A 24,092-nucleotide genomic window follows, 5' to 3' on the forward strand; every position below is an offset into this window, starting at 1 on the left:
TAAGATTTATTCTATATTTTACAATGTTTGTTTTTATCAATTAATTCAAATTTCAGGCCGTGAAAGTAACAAGCTACTATAAATAACGGTTGATTTTCAAAATAGAAATAAGTTAAAGATATTGAATATTATTAGAATAAATATTTTGCAACAATCATCATGAAACGATTATTTTGAATGAATGGCGAGATACTAATCAAACTGAAATATACAGTAATATAGATTTACCAGCTATGCTAATTTCAATATTATTTTGCAGCATGTTATAATGACCCTTGTCCACAAGGTACGAACTGCACTTGGTACATGAAGCCAATAAGATACACATGCTCCTGTGGCACAAGCAACTGTGGTAAAATGTCAAACAGATATTGCCTTATATTGTATGAGAGAAAAATATAATTCTCGCCGATATCAATGTTATATTACACTGATATAAAGGCAATATCTACAAATAATTACTGTAGCTATGCATTTATGTATATATTTCCCGTGACACATTAAGGTCAACGGTCAATAAAGCCATTTCGAGTAACATTTTGCTAAATTGTTTCATTAAAATGAATATGAATATACAGTATATTTTCTAAACGATTAAGACCTATGTGGGGTTTTTTCCCCGGATTAGTTTCCTAAATTCTTCTAAACAAAATCTTATATTAATTGATCGATTGATGTTTGTTATTTATTTCAGTTTTCTGCAAAGTCTATTTTCGCCTATAGGTACTATAGGTAACCATCTAAAGTTTGTAAATTACAAACACGATGAAGCGATTATGATATATCTATATATATATGTTTCTATGAGATGTAGTCATTGAGGTAGAAAGGTTAGGGTTCGTCAATAAGAATGTTTCCAGCCACTTTCGGAACACCTTTCAATAATTTTCGATGAATGTAATGTACACTATAGGCCTACACTTGATAGGCATAGAGAAACTCTAGGACTAAGTTATTAACGGGTGAAGATAAGAAGATCTGTGAGAAAAGCCCTAACCAAGATTACATAGTTGAGCTTGCATTCATTTACATTGAATTAAAGATTATCTGAAATGTCTGACATTACATTTGACAGATTGTGAGAGTAATCCGTGTTCGCAAGGTTTCGAATGTTCTATAACTAAAAATGGCTACACCTGCATGTGTCCGAATGGCTTCACGGGAGAAATCTGTAACAAGTATGAGGGTAGGTAAAGTTAGTGCAGTCACATTATTTTTAAAATCACATATATATTGCTAAATAAGCTTCTATCCTAGTGATAGAATATACGCCGTTGATGTGTTTTTCTTGTTGCATTAAAACCAAGATACACGAGTTTTTTGACCAAGCATTCAATAAATTATGTACACATTAATAAATTAGCTTTCTTTAGTGGTAATATTGGTTGTTATATTTTAAAGGTTGTTCCTCTAACCCATGTGGACATGGCACCATTTGTAATGAGTTAACCAATCCTTCACGGGGATACACATGCGACTGTCCTGAGGGATACTTGGGTGTAAATTGTAGCACGTACAATGGTAGGTACACCTTTATTCCATATTGACAAGATTATTATTTCGAAACTAACAGAGTATTTTTAACTAAATATTTTATGTGAATAAAAATCATGAACTAAATCAATAATGTAAACATATAATTTATTTCGCCACATTATAAACAAAAACGAACGTGAAACGGAACAATCAATAATATCTAAATAATAATATCGTAAATGAGTAATCATAAAGTAACAGTTTCTCGGTAATATTTTGTTTTGTTTCAATACTGTTTATTTTTGTTGTTTATTGTTTGAAGCATGTTCTTCTAACCCATGTGGATCTGGCACGTGTAGCGGGTTTACCCATCCTTCACGATACAAATGCACCTGTCCTGATGGGTCTTCGGGTGACGATTGTAGTACGTACAATAATGGTAACAATAAGTATATCCATTATACATAAATAAATGATTAAAATAGAAAATGTAAAACGTACAAGTCGGAAGCTATTATTTTATTTATATTATTCTGTAATTTTAACATTTTAACTAATAGTGATCTGTTGTCATGTAATTTTTAAATCCTCTCATGTTTAAAAATAATATTTTACCATTAAAATTGTTCTTGATAGAATAATATTTCTTATTTTGTTTAATTTGTGTCACTTTTTCAATGCAATTTATGTGATGTGTGTCATTTGCTTGTCATGCAGCTTGTTCTTCTAACCCATGTGGACCTGGTACTTGTATGTCTACCAATCCTTCACTATATACATGTGTCTGCCCTGAAGGGTATTCAGGAGACGATTGTAGCATTTACAATGGTAGGTATACCCATACCTCGTTTATTATTAAACTAACAAAACAAATTTATAATTAACGAATGCTTTCTATACGGTTTGTGTTATTAGCAGCTTGTACCTCTAACCTGTGTGGGCCTGGTACTTGTCTGCCTGCCGATTCTTCAGGATATATTTTTGTCTGCCCTGAAGGGTATTCGAGTGACGATTGTAGCACGTACGATGGTATATGTACATACCCTTCGTTAATAAAGTTTGTAAGACCAACTAATCATTTAATTACAGTAAGGTAGTTTATGTCATATATTTTATTGCAGCTTGTGTCTCTAATCTTAACCCATGTGGCCCTGGTACTTGTATGTCTACCAATCCCCCACTTTACATATGTGTCTGCCCTGAAGGGTATTCAGGTGACGATTGTAGCACGTACGATGGTATGTACACTCTTTTCGTTAATAACGTTTGTAAAACCAACTAATCATTTATAATTACAGTAATGTAGTTTATGTGATGTGTGTTATTGCAGCTTGTGTATCTAACCTTAACCCATGTGGACCTGGTACTTGTATGTCTACCAATCCTCCACTTTACATATGTGTCTGCCCTGAGGGGCATTCGGGTGACAATTGTAGCACGTACAATGGTAGGTTACCTCCGTTAATTATTAAATAGTGTTTTTAAATCTAAATAAACCCATAATTTATATTTAATGTATTTTATGTGGTTTGTATTATTGCAGCATGTGCTTCTAACCCATGTGGACCTGGTACTTGTATGTCTACCAACACTACACTTTACACATGTCTCTGCCCTGATGAATATTCGGATGACGATTGTAGCATTTACAATGGTAGGCAGTTATGATTATTCACAATTTAATTCTAAGTTTAATACATCCTTTAATACTAAACTATCTCTCCTGCATCTTAATATTAGAAGTATTACGCATAAAGTTAATGATCTCGAATGCCTTTTGAATTCAATTAATAACAAATTTTCCATAATCGGTATCAGTGAAACATGGCTTAATAAAAACTCCCCTATTCCTTTCATTAATAACTACTCCTTCTTTGCAAGCAATAGAAGCAATAATCAAATTGGCGGAGGAGTTGCATTTTTTATACGTAATGATATTAGCATTACAATTCGAAATGACTTAAAATTACCAGACGACCTTTCCGAATCACTTTTTGTTGAGATTGAAAATTCAAAGACAAAAAATGATATTATAGGCATTATTTACAGAGCCCCCTGTGGAGGGCTAGATTCTTTTACTAAATCCGTCGATAATGTATTAACCCAAATTAACAATGAAAACAAAAATTGTCATCTCATGGGAGACTTGATTTATTAAAATTCCATAACCATAAATTAACAAACACCTACCTAAATACCTTAATTTCCCATTCTTTTTTTCCAACTATTTCAAAACCAACTAGGATTACCTCAACTTCGGCCACCTTGATTGATCATTTTTATTCCAAACAATCTAACTATAAAATAGTTGCTGGTATTTTACTTAATGATATCTCCGACCCACTTCCTATATTTCAGTTCATTGATCAAGAAATTAATGATCAAAACCTTGATGATAATAGCGCCAACTATTCATTTCGTATAAACGACCTAAATGCCTTATCGATTGATTTAGAAGGTGAAGACTGGTCTATGATATTTGATTGTGACCCAAGATTGAGTTTTGATATATTTATTGAAAAATTTACAAATATCCACTCCAGACACTTGGTTAAAAGTAGTATAAAATCAAATAAAACGTTTAAACAACCATGGATGTCATCTGCTCTCTTAAAATGTAGTTCTCGGAAACATAAACTTTATAACAAATATATGCACACACGTAGTAATAATGATAAATTAAACTATACAAAATATAATAATATTTTCACTAATCTTTGTCGCACTGCTAAAAAGAATTATTATACTTCCCAGTTTGATAGATATAAAGGTAATCTGAAGAACACATGGCTTGTAATAAATTCTGTTTTAAATAAAGGTAATAATAATAACAAGCACCCGAATCTAATTAAAGACGGTGATAATATTTACAAAACTCAAAAAGAGATATGTGAATCGTTTAACAACTATTTTTTTACAATTGGTCCTAATCTTATTAATAGTATGCCAACTAATATAACTGATCCATTATCTTATCTTCATTCTGCGTTTGCCAACTCATTTTATATTAGCCCAGTTTCAATTGATGATGTTAACCAAACTATATACAATCTAAATTCTAATAAAGGGTCTGGATCTGACGGTATTACTGCTCGTGTCTTAAAATCTGTATCTCCCTTAATCATCCACCAACTTACCCATTGTATAAATTCATCTTTTTTATCTGGCACTTTTCCAACACACTTAAAACTAGCTAAAGTTGTGCCCATTTTCAAGAAAGGTGAACGAAGTCAATTATCTAATTACCGGCCAATATCACTACTTTCAGTGTTTTCCAAAATTATTGAAAAACTCATGTATTCTAAACTTTCTGATTATCTCACAAAATTTGATATACTTAATAAACGCCAATATGGTTTTCGAAAAAATCACTCTACATCCCATGCCGTTTTAGATCTTATTAATAATATTACAAATTCATTTGAATCAAAAGAAAATTTATTAAGTTTATTTATTGATCTTTCAAAGGCCTTCGATGTTATTAATCACGATAATTTAATTAAAAAACTTGAGTGCTATGGAATTAGAGGTATTTCATTGAATTGGTTTAATAGTTATTTGAAAGATAGAAAACAATATGTTGCATTAGGATCTTGTACATCGTCGACGATGGATATTACTTGCGGAGTGCCACAGGGATCTGTGCTTGGGCCATTGCTCTTCCTTATTTATGTTAATGATCTGGCTAATGTCAGTAACAAATTGCAAGTAATATCCTTCGCCGACGACACCACCTTATTTTACTCTAATTCCAATATTGATTTATTATTTACTACATTCAATGATGAATTAACTAAATTTTGTGATTGGTTTATTTCAAACAAATTACTTATTAATACTCTTAAAACAAATTATTTAATTTTTCACAATTCTCAACGTAAACTAAAAGTTGATGACCTAAATATACTTCTTGGCGGAATTCAAATTGAACGCAAAACTGAAACACTTTTTTTAGGTGTATATATTCATGAAAACCTCAAATGGACCAGTCATCAAAATTACGTTTCGAAAAAAATATCAAGATCTATTAGTATTATTAACAGACTTAAGCACTTCTTCCCTCTAAATATTTTAATTTCTCTTTATAACACACTTGTACTTCCTTATTTCCAGTATTGTAACATTATTTGGGCTGCAGATTACTCTTCTAATATTGCTAGATTAACTAAATTACAAAAACGTGCAGCTAGAATTATTACTTTTTCACCATATAGAACCTCATCTGAACCCCTTTTTAAACGTCTTGGTATATTAAAATTAACGGATATCCACAATGTTCAAGTTGCCAGTTTTATGTTTAATTATTTTATAAACCAACTTCCTATTTCTATGATTGATATGCTCTGTAAACGTACCAAATTTCACAATTACAATTTAAGAACTTCTCATTTAAACATTCCTTTTGCTAGACTTACTAAAACTAAATTTTTTATAACTATATCAGGTCCTAATTTGTGGAATCATATCCCACCAAATATAAAACGTCAATATCATTATTTACTTTCCGAAAAAAGTTAAAGAATCATTATATATCTAAATATTATACTGCTTAGTTAATATGCTTATTATCATTATTTATACTCATATACTATTTATGTCTTACACAAAATATTAGTTGTTGTTTATTATTGCAATCTTTAATCTATACTATATATAATGTATATATAGTATATACTATATATATACTGGAATTATAATTTATGTATACATATTTTTTTTTTTTTTCATTTATCAATATCGGTAGTTATTTCATTTATAATTATCATGAAACTATTGAAATATAATTTAAATAATTTTTATAAAGAAGATGTTAGTTATGTTATTATACTGTAATTTTTTATCCTAAATTATATAATTATATATTCTAGGTTATTTTTATTTTTTTTTAGTAATGTGTTTTGTTGTGGGTCCCTACGAGACAAGTTTTTAACTTCTAGAAGGGATCCATGATAATAATGACTACCAATTACTGCTTTATCTATGTTCACTTTAATATCTTTTTTCTATTTTGTATATATTCATTCATTATTATCTAAATAAATATTATCTGAATCTGAATCAGAGTGCTGTTTATATGATATTTTCAGTTTGCTCATAATTAAGTTTTTACCAATCTTTCAAGATACTGTACACTAAGGACTTTCGAGTGACATGGTATATATATGGTATATGTAGGCCTAACCCCTTTTCTATAATAAAAAGAATGATAAAATAGAAAATGTGAGTCATTTTTGGGTAGAAATAATTAGCCTGATACATTTACTTTAACTAGGTCAATTATTTGAAATCTTAAAATACCAAAAATGCTAATTTGATTATGCTATACAATCACACTGATAATGTTACAACAGGCAAATGATTACTGCCATTCGGTTTAGTGGTTAAACGTTTCTTACAATGATGTGTAACGTAGAAATGAAATTCAGAATCATGAAGTATGGAATTCAATGTAAATTAAGCGCCGATCAGTTTTAAATGTTGGATGCGGTGTGTATGGAAACCAGGCGTTCGAGAGAATATACACACACTAAAACAGGGTTTCTGACATAATATGTACGGCGTCGTGCGCGAATACAGAGATTTGCTGGTTATTTTTACATAATTTTAAGAGTTTACTACGGTATCAAAAAGTGTGTCTACATCACCCTACCCATACTGCCCAACATCTGCGCCGTTGATAAGTAATCTAAGATCAGTGGTTAAAAAGTAAGACAAGTTGTTCGTTGGAAACTAAAAGAGATGCAAATTATCCTTTAGTGATTTTAGATTTTTTTTATTCAACATCAACAGACAGGTTACATTGTTTATGGTCAAGACACACAGAAGCCAAGAAGACTTTGTAGTCCCTAAGCATAAAACATAAAACATAGACGGACGCATTACAATTACAAAAAATGACAATTTTGAAAGACAGGCGAGAAAAAATTGAAATTACTAAATAACAAATAAGAATATAAATTATACAAAGTGAGATCAAGCATAATAAAAACATATCATAGAAATATACAGTAATGCAGTCATGGAGGGAGTTAAAAATTGTAGAAGTAATGCAAAATAGTTACAACTCCCTGATGCAATGTACCCCTCCAATTTGGACCACCGTCGGATTTTAGAGATCTCGCTCCTGATGTCTACGGCTGACTTTGGCAGCCAGCCGCAGCCGTCAGCAGTCAGTACCGGACATCCCCGGCGTCCATCTAGGCTGTACTGTGTATGTACACCGATTGGATGAGAAGTGGACTGGTCCACAATTGGAAGGGTCATGCGTCTTAGGCGTTAAATCTAAAATATAATGTAAGCATAATATGCAGGCAATAGGTAACAATAATTGTAATGATCTTATAAGCTAGCAATATGTTTCAAATATCATCTTTTTTATATTGTACTTTAGTATAGGGAGCGAGGTCATGTGATTTTGTTCTAGAGTAGACTGGAGTTTATTCCAGTACTAGATGGTCCTTCAATGAATTTTGATCTTTTATTTATTTCTAGTCTACTGTGTGGAATATATTATCTTATTTGCGTTTCTTAACATACATAGGCCTATTAGTTGTAATAAACTAGATGCACACATTTAATCATTATCGTTATTTAGATCAATCAACAGAAAGCCCTTTGGAAGATATCGGTACCAGTAACAGTATGATATATATTATAGTGGCTGCTGTTACGGCTGCATTAATCCTACTGATGATTGTAGTTATCATTATTCTATTACGAAAACGAAGGTTAGTTTTAATTTGTACTTTTATGTTAGAAGTTAAAGATTGAAAGTACAAATAAGTATTATTTATGTGAGAAAATAAAAACACAATATATAATGTGTTGGTTTTCTACTAGACTGTGTTAACTATAACCTGGCTTAGATTATCTTTTCATAATAATATAAAAAAGAATACTTTTTATACATTGTTGATACAGGAAGGTGCTGTTAATGTGTGTTAACACAAATGAACAACATCTGACGCAATCTACTTCGAAATAGTTATAGTCCTACTGTATTAGAGAGAATCACAGACAAATGGTGTTCGCGAGGATAATTGAATTAAAGCGACGGAAACAAATTAAAAAGTTAATAACAATAACATATTGTAAAATTTTCTCAACATAATGTAGGCCTATCATTTGAATAAATTGAATTTTAAAATATGATCTGTGTATTATTCTTTTAACAGAAATTTGAAGGATGAAAATAAAACAACTGACGATATTGGACTACAAAATATGGTAGAAGATAATTCTATTTCTCCTTTCAAACCAAGAATGTGGTCTAAGAAATCCAAAAGAGGTATGCACATTTTAAATATGTGATTTATTGTGTACTTTAATTTCCGCACAATCTATATATAAATTATGGTTAACTAGATGGTACGCTCGCTTCGCTCGCGTACCATCTAGTTCGTGCCCACAGATTGTTCTCGAATACATAGTAATTTCAGCGTAAAAAAACTGGCGATTTCAAATATACGTACGGCAGGACTATAAAACATTGTCGTTTACAGAAACAAATAAATAGACACAATGATTTATGTAGTCAACCAAAATTAGCACCTAGAAACTTGTCACAAAATGAGTCGAAATTTGTTATTTGGACTCATTTAAACAAACCCAATTTTGTTAAATTATTCTTTATATTTCTTTATTATCCAATCAGTAACGAAATATTTTTCTCGCGTACCACCTAGTTCGTGCCCACAGATGGTTCTCGAATACATAGTAATTTCAGCGTAAAAAAACTGGCGATTTCAAATATACGTACGGCAGGACTATAAAACATTGTCGTTTACAGAAACAAATAAATAGACACAATGATTTATGTAGTCAACCAAAATTAGCACCTAGAAACTTGTCACAAAATGAGTCAAAATTTGTTATTTGGACTCATTTAAACAAACCCAATTTTGTTAAATTATTCTTTATATTTCTTTATTATCCAATCAGTAACGAAATATTTTTTTTATATAGGCCTATAAATAATATACCACTAAATAGAGTAAAACATTTCCGATTAATACTTTATTAAAACTGTCACTGTCTCATGGTCGATTGAAATAGTACATTTAAAGACCACTAATACGTTTATATTTTTGTAATTATTAATTAATACAAACGTTGAGAAACAACCGACAGTAATAAAGTATATATTATTATGTGTTTATAATCTAAAAGTAGGGGCTACCCACACTCACAGTGATAACGTTTATTAGTATATTTGTTTATATTATATCAGTACCAACACACTTTTATTTCAAATGGCGATCAAAAGTGGTTAATACCAATTTGCAGTATTGTATAGCATTACAATACTATTTCTGTTTATTCTCCAAGGGTCTATAAATTTACCTACTTGTGTTAAACCATGGAGGTATGCAATAATTTGGAATGTTCCATTCATTGCAAATCAATACATTCTATAAATGTATATTAAATCTATCAAAATAGTATTTTTTAAAGAAAATCGGCCTGTCTTCAACATTATGATGCTGTACTCTAGCTGTTCAACCGGTTTTCAGCTATTAAAAACAATTATCGTAGGAGGAGATAGGAAAATGCGAAGTACCGAAAGTACGTCGAGTAAAAATTCTAGAAGTAAGGCGCGATTTATCGAATTTTGCCCTTACGTAAATTTATAATATATAGATTCTGACATAGGCGAGCATGCAAAATGCAAAAACTTCGGTACAAATCTCAGCCTTGGATACCTACCTTATCTATCTCAGATGTACCGCGAAACGTAGATTTGATAACATTAGTTTTCACATCGACGCTATTGTTCCATATTTCTATCTTAGGAAGATATTATAAAGAGTTTTTTAACGCAATTTATGATTTCAACAGTAGATTTTCTGCTCAATTTCAATTCTTCGCGGGTCAAAGTAATTTCCGGGTTCACCTTGCAACAACCTGGTTTCAACTATTTTCTCTCTTTTATACACAAGGGAGCAGTTAAAATAATAAAGGTGACTGGAAACAGGCACTTTCCATCAATCAATACAGTGTCCCTTTGGAAGAAGGAAGAAAAAAACCGATAGTAGGACTGGAGCTTAGTTGAATAGCCATTTCAGTTTTTTTGTTTATTTTAGGAACGGACCGCGCGTGTGTGAAGGTACAGTATTTAAAAAATAAAAATTATACTGCAAATTAATAATCAAATATACGCTATAAAGAATCGGAATATATTGTGGGAAATCCCGTGGGAAATAGTATTATAAAATTACATAGGGAGATTTGATGATAAGACATTTTGTTTAAAATCGAGTGAAATCCCGATAGTTGATTGAGCTGGCAGGAATAACTGTAGGCTATCTGTGTCCCGTTAGGACCGAGATGTCTGCCCATGTTGCAAGCCGTAATGTCTTCTTTCTTGGGCCCACTCTGTCACGGCAGTTAGTTTCAAAAGATGTTTAAATTAAATAATGTATTAATAATTATTAGGATGGTATTTATTTGAATAAACGCCTCTCCAATAAAACATCACTTTGAATAATAATCATTATACTATTTGTAGTAGAATTCATCGCACTGTTATCTACAATTTACCAAGCATTTGTTATACTTTTTTACCACTTTTCATATCTATTAGAGGATTTCATTTGATTATAAATGTTACCATATTATTAAAACTAAAAAAATTAACAATGAAATTCGCCTCCCCAAAGGGCCCTACCAAACAATAAACACTTTACTTTAAAATGTTATTAATCATCTAAAACACTTTGAAACAGAGTACCGTAGTTTAGTTTTACGAATGCCAAGCATTTTCAATAATAGTAACCGACCGAAGAAATGTAGGCAAGGAGAACATTTTTATCATTCCGAAAACCATCGTCTACACTTCCTAGAGGGGGAGCGAGCGAAGCGAGCTCACCCTCTAGTATTATTAAATACAGCAAGTAATGCATTTTGCTTACTATAGAAAATTCATTGAGTGTAACTCTCCGTACCAGTACTTACCGGAAACATTTTGAGAAATTGTTCCATTGATTTTAACGTATTTGTCCTTGTGTCAGATTCTGATTTATGTTTGCTCGACTAAATGCAAGACAACAATGTCTACAAAGAATATGTTTCACATAATTATATGTGGTATAAACAAAATATGTATACACATTACATTTTACTAATTTAACTTTCTGGCAGTTTTACTTTATCGTTTTGACTTCACTTTTTGCCTATTCCATTTGTATCTATATTGGATTTCAACCACTGATACACACAGCATTTCCATTTTTGTCAGTTATTTGCTTTTAATTTATACATAATAACATCATCTAGCATCAGATTTAAATGGTGTTTAAAGTAAATTCTGGTAAGACAAAAAATATCAGATGAGTGCAGAGGTTGCTCCTGATGCTCCATTGTTATCGGTGTCTGAAAGTATAGGCCTATTATTTCTGCATCAATAAACTTGTGATGGCATTAATTTGATTTATTGTTAAACTAATAATTTAGAAACTATCAACAGTGTGAAATGTGTAGAAACAGACGGACATGTAAACGAAGGGATAGTGTTACCATCCGACGAGCCTGTAATGCAGGCATTCGATTCGCCCCCGATTCCACTTTCAGCTCTTACGGAATATGTACGTACTAGAAAAGAATCTGGTCAACTAAAGATTGAATGGAAGGTATTACCGGTTATTTATTATACCATACTAAGACATATATTTTATATTTAGATAGGCCTAAAACTTCAATCGTTTGTTGTTACCTTTAACGTTTTTTTTATTTAAATCATATAATTTACATTCGTTTTTATAGAGTTTCCCAGAAAATCTGATTCATCCGGCAACCGTTGCACATCAAGAGTGTAATCTAAAGAAAAATCGCTACAGAAATGTAGTCCCATGTATGTAGTCTGCCATTACAATTATTGTCAATTGTTAGGTACGGACGTATCATAATTGTTAGGTATCTCAATTGTTAGGTAGCCAAATTGGTAGGTAGCCAAATAGGTAGGTAGCCAAATTGGTAGGTAGCTTTTTGTTTTTTCTGGTTTCCTTTTCACGGCAAAATAAAAAATATATATTAAATACTAATTTATTGAAGTTACAACATTGATTGTATAAACATGAATATTGATGACTAGGTTTTCTGTAACTATTATCTATCAATATATTGTAGTTGCTCAAGGGATTATGTGGGTGATAAGTCATGAAAGAAACACATTTGTACTCATAATATTTGTATTCTTTAATGATTCCTTTATAGATGATCATAGTCGTATAATTCTTAATACGAGACCAGGTGAAGGAGCTCGCAAAGATTATATCAACGCTTGTTACATATCGGCAAGTATTGGTTTATAATAGATTATTATCGGTTTAAACGAACTAGTTTGGTTTATAATATAATGTATGTTGGAATTGGTATATACAAATAAAATGCAAAATGCTAATATTAAACTTGTTTACTTCCTTATATTTCAATTGTTCATTTGTTATAGTGACTAGCCTGTTTTATTATGTTCGTACAAGTTCAAACTTATTTTCGTTAACGTGTTATTTGTACTGAATAAAGAAAGCTTTAAATCTATGTCACTGATGCATTCAAATACCTAAGTAGCGGCTATTATTATAGACTAACTAGTTTAGGTGGGGTAGTAGGGAGTTGAAAATGGTAAAATATAAAGAAGCATCACAAATATCCACAACTAACACAAACACCTAAATGGTAGATTTGGGAGTATGTATTAGTATCGCTAGTTGTTTCACGCACAAGATATCTATAATCTCTTTAATTTTATCTACTGAAATATTAGTAGGCCTATATTATTAATATCATGAATATAAACACAATTTATTAATATAATGTGTGATAAATAGTCTGTGCAGTCATATTTATATATCACTTTTATTCAATTCAATAACATCTATATGTAACATCGTGGCCAAAAATCAAATTGCTATAGTTACAAATTACATTAAAATGGTACCTATTAAAATTAAACATGCACAGAGATATAAAAGGTATAAAATAGAAAAACTCAATACGAAATAATGTCATTTCATATAGGGTTACAAAGACCAGCAACAATTTATAGCAGCACAGGGTCCAAACGCAACGACACTGAATGACTTCTGGAAGCTTATCTGGCAAGAGAATGTCCATATGATTATTATGTTGACAAACCTGATAGAAGTTGGCAAAGTACGTAGTCTAGTAGCTTTTGATCCAGATAATCACATTCTAAACAATGTTATTTTATAATTCATTTATTTATTTGTCATTAAACGAATGTGCCTTCTACCAAAAACAACGTGTTCCCAAACGCCCGACATATTGCTTTTTTCTAAAATCAACCAACTTGAATTGTTTGCATGAATTTATATAGTTGCTATTTATAGGTGTTTTTACTTCTGTGTTGGGCCCTTGGACATTTTCCCAAATTATTAGTAAAATAATAAAATAAATAAATTAGATAGAATTTTTCAATCAACAGTATTTGATTTTAAGTTAGCAACTATAACCTATTAACATTCATTTTTACTCTTTTTAAAGAGGAAATGTGTTCAGTATTGGCCAGATCAGTTTAGTACGATGTATGATTCAGTTGCTGCAACGTTTATAAACGCCGTCGAACTGTCAAACTATGATATTAGAACATTTAATGTGTATAAGGTAAGATGTTTAACTGTATTACACAAAATAAAGCGAATTTGCTGAATATTTCATTAAAACCAAAGAAGAGTGGAATTTTACTCTTAAGTAAAACAAACCTCAACAACATTTTGCCAGACTACATCCGAATGTTGTATTATGGCACTTACAAAACGAGATCACTCGTGCATAGCAAGGTAAACACGAACTGTGAATACTATATCTAAGACATACCTTCATTCGATATGATTTAAAATTGTGTTAATTTTAATTAATGTGTGTGATCCAGGCAAACAGTCCAAAACGCAAAGTACATCAACTACAGTTCAAAGGCTGGCCTGACAAGTATGTCCCCCAGAATTCTCAAGACGTTTGCCAATTGATAAGAGAGATAAAAACATTGTACACTGAAGGTCCAATACTTGTACACTGCAGGTAAACATACTTTATTGTTTCAATTCATGAATATAAGATGTATCCAACGAACAAAAATTTAATTGTAGGCCTACCGTTCTGACCGGGTATTTATTACATTAAAGATGCACTCATTAAGTGCTGGGTTCTGACCACTAAAGTATAGAGATCGGACGGTTTCTAACTGATTTATTTATTTATTATCAATAATAGCCTTGACTATGACACTTCTACAAGATGAAAATGTGATAAAGATGGAGTAACATAGTTTAATCTAGAGAATAATAAAATCGTATTCTTTCCTTTTACCAAAGTAATGTCAAACATACCTGAACATTCGTTCAATAATTTGATTTGTAGTGCTGGAGCTGGTCGAACCGGTGCATTTATGACGATTTGGTCAATGTTGGAAATGGCTAAAGAAGAACAATGTGTTGATATATACAACTATGTGAAGGAAATGCGAGAAAGACGGCCTAACATGGTACAGACAGGTGTAAGTTTGAGACTCATTCATTCTAATTTTATAACTTTTTTTAACCCAAAATTTTTCAGAATGTGCTTTTACTTTAAATGAGCTTTATTGTCAGGTTACTTCATATAAAGAATAATGACTGAAAACATTCTACATTTATATTTGTATGTTTTTAGGATCAATACATATTTGTATATGAAGCTGTTTTGGACGAATCTCTTAGTGGCAACACCTTAATTCCAGCAATGAAGTTCAGAGCTGAATATGAAAAGTTACAAATTTTAAATCCAGAAACAGGCTTCTCCCAGATTCAAGTACAATTTCAGGTCTGGCGATGTTTATCTATAAAACTATAAATAAATATATAAGACCGAAAGATTTAAACAATTTGAGAGTTGCACAGTGCTAATAGTAAGAACAATGTTTGGTATAACACAATTGAACGGTGTAGGCCTAAGTTATATATTAACAAAGTAAGCTTTTGTTTTTAGCTACTTGACAGCCTGTCACCCGTGTTTAGTCGCAATCAAATAAAGACAGGTCTGTCCCACGAAAATGCCTCAAAGAATCGCTACGAAGAAAGAGTACCAGGTAATTACACACACTTACCAAAGATTATTTAATTTAACATCATATTTAGAACTTTCATTTGCCTAAATATAGCCTATTTTTTATTGACTGATAATTGACAATTTCAATTATCAGTTGAATTATATTAATGACGTTAGGAAGTATCAAATATAGTCAATCTGTAAAAAGTAATAGAATGTTCAATAGTGATAGTTCTGCAACCTTATAAAATAGAGGCCATGTTGAAAGATACACCATTATTTACTTTTTGCAGTGACCTCAAACAGACCGATGCTTTCTAGTGGGGAAAACGTGTCAGACTATATCAACGCTTCATTCTTCGATGTAAGTTACGGCATATTAGTAGTAATTTCGTATATACGATATTAATTACAAATCGCCTTTACAATATCTATCCATTTTAAAAAATAAGATGAGATACAGGAAAGATTGAATTTAATTATGTAGTGATTTACTAAATACATGACTTGTTTATCTATTGGCAATACGTTTGTTCTTACTCAATTAGAGTGCTTTGAAAAAAGATGCATTCATCACCACACAAGCGCCATTGGAGTACACGTTGGACGACTTCTGGAGACTGATATTGGAATACGAGTGTTGTAATATTGTATGCCTGTCTGATCAAGCTACTGAGGTATCGTACATTGACGCTTAGTATTCAATATGTCGTTAGCACATTAGTTGTAAATTAAATTTGGTCATTGTTGGCTCAAAATACAATCACAAAGCAAACGTTTAAAGTTGTACAAACGCGATAATGTTTAGGCTCTCGGTTACAATTCCCTTTTATGTAACCATTGTTGCCATGTTAGCCTGCCTCTAGTTCCACTCTAAGAATTTTCGGTAAGGTGGTCCATTCACATTCTGCTCTTAGAGTCCATGTTAATAACTTTAACAGCTAGATAAAAATGAATACAAATACCTGTCTCAATCTGTATAAATAAGGCACTGTAGTCAATCAAAGTTGTATTGTGCCTTGCTGAAATATGTATATTGTTAAAAGTCTATGTAGCCTAGATAGTTCCTTAGAGATGATTTGAAATTGTATTTATCAATTTTACTTTAAAGGGTTTTATGCCTTATTGGTCGGACCAAACTTTAGCTTTACCAAACACCATCGTAAATTACATATCAAAAGAGACGTACACCAGCAATGTGACTGTGTGGAATATGACGGTTGGAAAGCTATCTCAAACAAAGGTAATTGAACATTCTATTGTGCTTTCTTGTCCTTTAAAAGGTACAAATAAAAGTCTTTAAAAGCTTAGCTATTCGGTCAAATTACATCACCATCAATTAATTCAGTTTCATCATTATGTTTTAAATGTGTTTTATCGCTGATGTTATATATATGATGATGATGATGATGATGATGATGGAAAGATTTAAACATGCAATATGATAACAAATGTTTAGGCTGTTGGCTCAAGGCAATCAGTGAAGATATTTCAATTTCACGCCTGGCCCGGTGATAGCGATGTTCCTACATCTTGTCGAGCTTTATTGGACTTGGTATCTGCCGTACTCAAAGGTCAAGACGCATGTGGAGACAAAGCTATCCTTGTACAATGCATGTAAGCAAGGATTCTCTTTTATATTGATATAACTTAAAACACAGTTTAAAAGATTAACGCACAACCCACAGTTTCAGTATAAATATTTCCGTGGGTTTAATTCATGATAAATTTCAAACAGCTTCATGCATAATACGGTTACTGTAGTAATATGGTGATACCGTACTATAATAATGGTATCATTGATTAGTAGTATCGTTCTTACTCTAGGGATGGTGTTGGTAGAAGTGGTACCTTCTGTGCTACCTTATCATGTCTACAAACACTGAAGCAGATTCAGTCAGTGGATGTGTACCAAGCTGTAAAGATTCTGCGACGAAATAGAACCGGTATGGTAGAAACACAGGTAGGCCTAATAAGTTACTTTTTAACCATTGGATTAAATTCAATGATTGTTTTTAGTCTCGGATATCATCAATCCTAAATCGCTCATCTTAAGCTTGGTTACCACCTCGACGCGATTGATCATTTGTAATGTAACTTGTGATTGGTCACCTCACTTACGTTGCCTACACCGCCGTTGTTTTGAGCCCATGGGAACCACGCAATGTAAGGACGTAATTGCAACGCAAACGATTTGACCAATCACGACGCGATAACTCATCCGAATTGTCATTTGTGATTGGTCAATTCACTTTGTGACTCCAAGCTTTACATGAAATTATGTCAACAGAAGCTTAATACTATAATTTTAAAAGAAGTTATTTTAAGTTTTTCTATTTTTGTAACAAGTAGTAGACCAGGACTAAACTAAACCAAAACAGTTTCTAGAGTTTAATATTGTTCTTTTTTTTTAATATAATAGACGCAGTATCAGTTTATTTACGCAACAATCCTAGAGCAGCTAAGTGCTTTCGATATCTATGAGAATGTAAAAAACACGTTTGACGGAAACACCGATTACGAAAATGCTATGAACATGTAATCTTCATTAACATCATCACCATTAAAACAACTTCAAGAAAAAATTTGAAATCAATCTGTTTTGTTGGAAAGCATTAGTAGACATGATCCTGACAAATGCAAAGTTGTATCGGATTTGAAAAAAAAGTCTTAATTATACCTACCTACCTACCCACCCATTCTACTTTAAGCTTGGTTTCCACTATAACGCAGCGACGTAATCGCAACGTAATCGAAATTTAAGCCTGTTTTCCTGTCGACGTTATTCGACGCTATCGTCGTTGATCGTTAACAGTTCAACGACGATCGTTTGAAAACGATCAAGTTGAAATGATAACATAGAGAGTACCTTTTCCTGTTAAAATTTCCATGATTACGTAGAAGATCGCCGATTATTGTTAACGATAACGTTGAATAACGTCGACAGGAAAACAGGCTTTAACCAATTGTAAGCGATGGACTATCACAGCTGTCGCTTGTGATTGGTAAACTCGCTTGAGTTGCGCTTACGCCTTCGCGTTGCGTCATAGTGGGAACCAAGTTGTATCTATAACCACACTACAGTACAAATAACGTACAGACCACAACGTTTAGACGTGGAGGAAGTATGTAGTAAATAATACATTTCTTCCATGGTTTGACAACGTAATACTAATAATAACGTGCATATGGTTCAGTACACTCCGTAGTACAATCATAAAGCAACTGACTATCTATATAATGGTAATAAAAAGTATAAAGTCTATTGAATTCAATTCCACAAATAGAAATATTTGTGGCAACGTACAATAAACATACTGTTTTGCTTTGTGTAAATATAATATGACCTCAAAGTAAAATGAAAAGTCAAATCATTGTTGCTTCAAGGAAATTTACTGCACACAAACAATTGCATTATTTAACGATTTATATAGTAAGATCAATCGACTGTATGTACATCAACATATTCTATATCAAAGTTTCTCAATGTGAAAATAGTACTGTCATCGTTACACCACGTAAACATTTTATGCCTAGTGGTTTTTTTTTTACAATTAAACATGTTAATTATCAGAAAATCACGAATATTAATTATAAAATCACGTTTGCAAAGGAAAAAAACAATATGATTACCATATTTTACTATTGCAATGAAAAGATAATTTTGGTTAAGCTTTACGATTTATAATAACAATTGCAAACGATCTAACATTCATGAAATAGTATAGAAATCTAAATGATTATAAATGCAATACCTTTGCTATTACAAAATTGCAAAGCTATTCACCTTATTCTCTGTACCGTATATCTATGTCTCATAAGTAATGTCTGTATTAGGTTAATGTGATGCATATGTGACACTGTATTAGAGAAGTTACCTATAATACTGCAAAAATTAACATACAAGTACCCAGATTCGTCTAAGTAGTATTCAAAAACAATTATTCTAAGCTTTTATTCAAGAGACATTACACAGGAGCATATACATATTGCAACACGTTTAATTATTTGCTTTGATAATGAATACAGTATACAACATATTATTAGAGGTAGTCTTAATAATTATATTTGATCACATTTTTAAAATGTTTGGATATGACATCCCAACAGCAGACATTTTGGTAATAAAGGTTAATATACAATTTTAATTTTGAGAAATATATTCTATATAATATTAGGCAGTATACACAGATTATAATATAGGCAATACAAATACTATGAATGATAATCTCTTATATTGGAATGATTTAAGTATGCTGTGGTTATTATTATTACTTGTAGGTAATTTAAGTTTGCTGTGGTTATTATTATTACTTGTAGGTAATTTAAGTATGCTGTGGTTATTATTATTACTTGTAGGTAATTTTCAAATTATTTATGTTAGTACAAGCACTGGGTTTAGATCCGGTGTATGCACCACATACAAGTGTTATCAGGTCTGTTGTTGCTTTCTGTTGAATGCTGGAAGTATGCATCTAAAATACAGATTCATGTAAAAACAGAATGTTTTAAATATTTAAACATAGTACTAATTACATAAAATAACATTGAATTCATAAAATAAAGAAATTACTCAGTAGCAAACGGTATTTAAGTTTGTTAAAGTTGTATATAAAGTTAATGTAAATTAGTATTTAGACCTCTAGACTTTATATCTTGTATTTTACTTTTACAATTTGGTAACTTTTATGTACTTTATGCTTAACGTTTGAATAACTTTTCTAAATCTTTATTGTATAAGGCATAGAAAGATGTTTACCCCATTATTATCTTGCTGATTACTTACATTTTGATGTACAAGTTTTAAAAGCCTCTGGGCTTTCTAAATGTCTAGATCTGTATTGACTTGACTATTTTAAGGCATAGAAAAGACACTTACCCCATTTAAAGTGATCCAAGGTGTATATTGGTGAGGAGGGTTTAATGCGTCAGTCAACACCGCCATCTTGTGTTCCAGGGTATTACCCATGGTGCTATTAGCACATTGCAATACTGGATTTACATCAACGCCTTCCTGTTGTAGGCACTAAACAAAAGACATTTAAACACACCAAGAAGTTTTAAGTAAAGGAAAGTTTGTATAAATTGCAATGTATGTGTGTGTATTGAAATATCGACCCTATTGTTAATGCAGTTTTGACAGAAAAGCTTAAATTCATTAATAAAGTTTTTTTTTATTGAATTATATTTATTTAATTGTCATATGTCTACAATAAATTCTACAAAAATTAATCATTCTCCTAAAACAAGCATTTTCTATGAATTTTTATTTAAAATACGAGAGAATAGAGGAACCAGAATGGCAACCTAATTGTGTCCATTTCTAGGAGGGTTGACTGAAAATACAGAAGTGAACTTGCTGAATTACCCTTTTAGCTGCCATGGCTGGATCTTCAGTTGCTTCCATGCAGAAAATGACAGGAGCAGCAATGTCAAATTTTGTCAAAGACAAGACACATGTTTCCATAATGTTACCAGCACATTCTCTCTCACCATGTTGACAATCAAACTGCCAAAGATCTCCCACTTTCTGTTCCTAATGTTATGAACATATTCAAACATAATCATGGAGTATGCATATTTTACAATAAATCTGAACCAACATGAACAACCGATCAACTGCTGCTCTGGACATCTAATGTCTCTGTTATGCGCGATTTGAACGATTTGCGCAATTTGAAATTGCGCAAAAAAATCCTTGCGCAATTTGAAATTGCGCAAAGAATTCTTGCGCAATTTAAAATTGCGCAAGGATTTTTTTGCGCAATTTCAAATTGCGCAATCAACTTGCGCAATTTCAAATTGCGCAAGAAAATCTTTGCGCAATTTTAAATTGCGCTGCACAATTTGTAAATTGCGCAAGATAGTTCTTGCGCAATATGACACCTTTGCGCAATTTGAAAACGAACTGTAAATTTTCCCATACATGGCTAGGCTAGGCCTAGGCAGAGGAGTTTAAAATTTAGTATTTTATTATATAAATAAGACCATTTCAATGAAGATAATGTTTAATACTCACTTTTTAAGTTTTTAATATTAGTTTAAGCTAGGCCATGTAACCTAGTCAGTATCAGTAGTCCAGACCATAGCTAGGCTAGAGTAGTATAGCCGGCCGCCCGCGCCGTGCCCGCCTGGTGGAACACCACCGCTTCGTTTTCCTTCGTCGGTTCTTCGACGGTATGCTAACTTATAACAATATTTGCACTACTAAAATAAGGAAATGCGATATTTATCTTTAATTTTGAATCATTCTTAGAAATTACTATAAAAATATGGGTGTGCATGATTTCACAATCTGTCGAAAAACCTTGCGCAATTTGCAGATTACTTGCGCAATTTAATACGTTGCTTGCGCAATTTGAAACACATGTTTCAATTCAAATTGCGCAAGGATTTTTTTTGCGCAATTTCAAATTGCGCAAATCGTTCAAATCGCGCATAACATCTCTAACTCTAAAAAATACTGTTTTGTTATTTTTCATCAAGTTATACGCTCAGTTAAGTCTAGATTCAACTTTATAAAAAAAAGGGTTTGTATATAAACAGCATGAAGTATTAATTTTGATAACAAGGTAAGCTTACTTTAGCATTGCCATATGGGACAAGTGTGACATTAAGAATTCCAGTTGATCCTAATTTCATCCAAGTTGGTCGTAGCTGATCTGCAATAAACTCCTTGCAACCAGGGCAAAGGGATTCATAGTAAAGGGCCACATTCACTGGTGGTGGTGCTGCCTCTGATCCATTTTCTAACCATTCACTGCACTGTTTCTCAACCTATACAATATAAAAACAAAATAAAATCTAGCATATATAGTATAATGTATATATTTTTTTTCCATTTCACTTATTTTAAGGAAAAATAAAAAAAAAAGGCCTACCTACCTGACAGGCTATAGAAATCTCATTTGTTGAACACCATTCACTCGGTGGTAAATTGCATACTTTTGCTGAAATTAAAGAACAAAAAAGGCCTGCTACTAGTATTAAACAAAACTTCGACATATTCTTATAATGTTTCACAAACAAAAACACAAAATAACTGCGGCAAATAACTTGTTGGAGTTGACGATCAATATGCGAATTCCTGTTGAGTGTTTGCAGTTTATAAACTGCTTGATCACCTGATGATACATTGACAGTCACATGCGCGTACAGTTTGTAGTCTGTTTAACCCAGACGTTATATGTTATATAATTTTTTTTATACGTTCATTGTTGTTTGTTTGTTGGCTTGGTACTTGTAACTTCAGTATTTTCGCGCCTCTCCTTTGGGCAGTTATATTCAAGATAAGCATTAGGAAACAGTTGCCATGCTTAATTTACTACGGCTGAAAAAAGGGGTATTTGGAAACTCGGACTGAGCATTTGCACACCCCAAAAAACGTCTGGGGAAAGAGAGTCTATGAGACGGTAGATAGCGGCTTTTTTTTGTAACAAATGTCTTGCTTATCTTCTCTATCAAGATTTTATTGTCTAAAATAAATATTTATCAACTTTATCATTATATGTTAGATTGGTCATATAATTCTAATAATATGCCATTTCATTTGCAAATCAGTTGTACTGTAATCAATTAAAATTTTCAAGTAGGCCAAAAAAACGTAATTTAATTTATTTATAATTTATTATCTCAACATTAAAATTATAGTATATTGAAGGAACTTTGTTATGTTAAGAAGTCAAAAGCCATATGAAAGGTCCATGAAATCAAATTAAGAAACTTTATTGGAGCACCAGTTTTATAAAATGACCTCACTGAAGTATATCTCCAGCATTTCATTCTTTTGTATATTTGATGTTGTTGATATATGATATTCATACTGTAATTCATAACCCTAAGCATGCATTATACTGTATTTTATTATTATATAAACTGTAAAAACGCAAAATCATGCTGTCATTCATTTGGTTTTTTATAAAACTTTAAAACAATATTGCAGTAATTTTACACACTGTCTCATTTCCTGTCGTCTCAGTGTTCTATTTAGCAAAAACAACTTGCTGAATGAGCAATCATTTCATTTAAATTTCTGTGAAACTTCATTTCTTCCATAAATGCTTATATTTCTGTTCAGTGAAGTCATCATCTATGTCTTCTTCGACAGTCTTTTTTGCCTTTGGTTGGTACTGTTGCATCCTTGCTTTCCTCTCATCAGCATGCATCATGTCAATATTCATTGGGAGCTGTAAAATCAGGAGAAAACAGTTATTTTGGTTCTTTTATGTATATTCATAAATATATTATTTTATTTCTTAATTGTTTTTTAAATATATTATTAATTATTTTTATTAAACCCTCACCTTTAATATTTTTTTTGGTTCATGGTACTTAATTCGGTATGTAGAGCCATCTGTGTTAACTATTAGAGTTGGGTACATCCGAGCATACACATTACGATTTGTCTTGGCAATACTTGATCTATGAGAGTTCATTCGACATTGTTGTGCAAATACTGCACTACTCTGTCGCAGGAATCGACATAAGATGAACATTTTATCCTATTTCAAAAGAAAATTTAACTGAAAGTTAATAAATAGTTATCAAAGAATCAACATAACTAAAAAGGGATTTAG

At 31.7% G+C, this 24,092-nt stretch overlaps 3 protein-coding genes across 3 annotated transcripts; 1 reads left to right on the forward strand and 2 right to left on the reverse strand.

Moving 5' to 3' along the window:
- Positions 1 to 1,126: 1,126 nt before the first annotated feature.
- On the forward strand, positions 1,127 to 20,701 carry LOC140051745 (receptor-type tyrosine-protein phosphatase epsilon-like). Its single transcript, XM_072097043.1, has 24 exons — positions 1,127 to 1,190; positions 1,402 to 1,521; positions 1,799 to 1,900; positions 2,194 to 2,304; positions 2,598 to 2,714; positions 2,807 to 2,923; positions 3,020 to 3,130; positions 8,072 to 8,204; positions 8,652 to 8,764; positions 11,929 to 12,104; positions 12,238 to 12,325; positions 12,688 to 12,767; positions 13,492 to 13,626; positions 13,978 to 14,097; positions 14,366 to 14,511; positions 14,851 to 14,986; positions 15,142 to 15,291; positions 15,457 to 15,556; positions 15,810 to 15,880; positions 16,065 to 16,193; positions 16,628 to 16,759; positions 16,976 to 17,133; positions 17,344 to 17,479; positions 17,939 to 20,701. Exons 1-24 carry the CDS (start codon positions 1,127 to 1,129, stop codon positions 18,056 to 18,058), a joined length of 2,865 nt encoding a protein of 954 aa, XP_071953144.1. The 3' UTR covers positions 18,059 to 20,701.
- LOC140051846 (gamma-interferon-inducible lysosomal thiol reductase-like) lies at positions 19,617 to 22,609 on the reverse strand. The gene is made up of 5 exons (XM_072097169.1): positions 22,402 to 22,609; positions 22,099 to 22,293; positions 20,885 to 21,052; positions 20,396 to 20,542; positions 19,617 to 19,991 (listed from the first exon to the last, which is right to left on the reverse strand). Exons 1-5 carry the CDS (start codon positions 22,519 to 22,521, stop codon positions 19,866 to 19,868), a joined length of 756 nt encoding a protein of 251 aa, XP_071953270.1. The 5' UTR covers positions 22,522 to 22,609; the 3' UTR covers positions 19,617 to 19,865.
- A 949-nt stretch (positions 22,610 to 23,558) lies between these two features.
- On the reverse strand, positions 23,559 to 24,011 carry LOC140051746 (large ribosomal subunit protein mL55-like). The gene is made up of 2 exons (XM_072097044.1): positions 23,820 to 24,011; positions 23,559 to 23,702 (listed from the first exon to the last, which is right to left on the reverse strand). Exons 1-2 carry the CDS (start codon positions 24,009 to 24,011, stop codon positions 23,559 to 23,561), a joined length of 336 nt encoding a protein of 111 aa, XP_071953145.1.
- Positions 24,012 to 24,092: the final 81 nt, after the last annotated feature.

This window comes from Antedon mediterranea, chromosome 6 (genome assembly GCF_964355755.1).
Source record: "Antedon mediterranea chromosome 6, ecAntMedi1.1, whole genome shotgun sequence".
NCBI classification, from domain to species: Eukaryota; Metazoa; Echinodermata; class Crinoidea; order Comatulida; family Antedonidae; genus Antedon; species Antedon mediterranea.

What these genes read in the sequence shown, in the direction of transcription:
- LOC140051745 (XM_072097043.1), top strand. Translation starts at nt 1,127, where the DNA reads ATGGCTACACCTGCATGTGTCCGAATGGCTTCACGGGAGAAATCTGTA. An exon ending in CTACGAAGAAAGAGTACCAG is followed by an intron (nt 15,557 to 15,809) that starts GTAATTACACAC and finishes TACTTTTTGCAG; the next exon opens with TGACCTCAAACAGACCGATG. An exon ending in GCTATCCTTGTACAATGCAT is followed by an intron (nt 17,134 to 17,343) that starts GTAAGCAAGGAT and finishes TTCTTACTCTAG; the next exon opens with GGATGGTGTTGGTAGAAGTG.
- LOC140051846 (XM_072097169.1), bottom strand. Translation starts at nt 22,521, where the DNA reads ATGTCGAAGTTTTGTTTAATACTAGTAGCAGGCCTTTTTTGTTCTTTA. An exon ending in AGATTTCTATAGCCTGTCAG is followed by an intron (nt 22,294 to 22,401) that starts GTAGGTAGGCCT and finishes TATATTGTATAG; the next exon opens with GTTGAGAAACAGTGCAGTGA. An exon ending in CAGCCATGGCAGCTAAAAGG is followed by an intron (nt 20,543 to 20,884) that starts GTAATTCAGCAA and finishes TCTTTTGTTTAG; the next exon opens with TGCCTACAACAGGAAGGCGT.
- LOC140051746 (XM_072097044.1), bottom strand. Translation starts at nt 24,011, where the DNA reads ATGTTCATCTTATGTCGATTCCTGCGACAGAGTAGTGCAGTATTTGCA. An exon ending in AACCAAAAAAAATATTAAAG is followed by an intron (nt 23,703 to 23,819) that starts GTGAGGGTTTAA and finishes CTGATTTTACAG; the next exon opens with CTCCCAATGAATATTGACAT.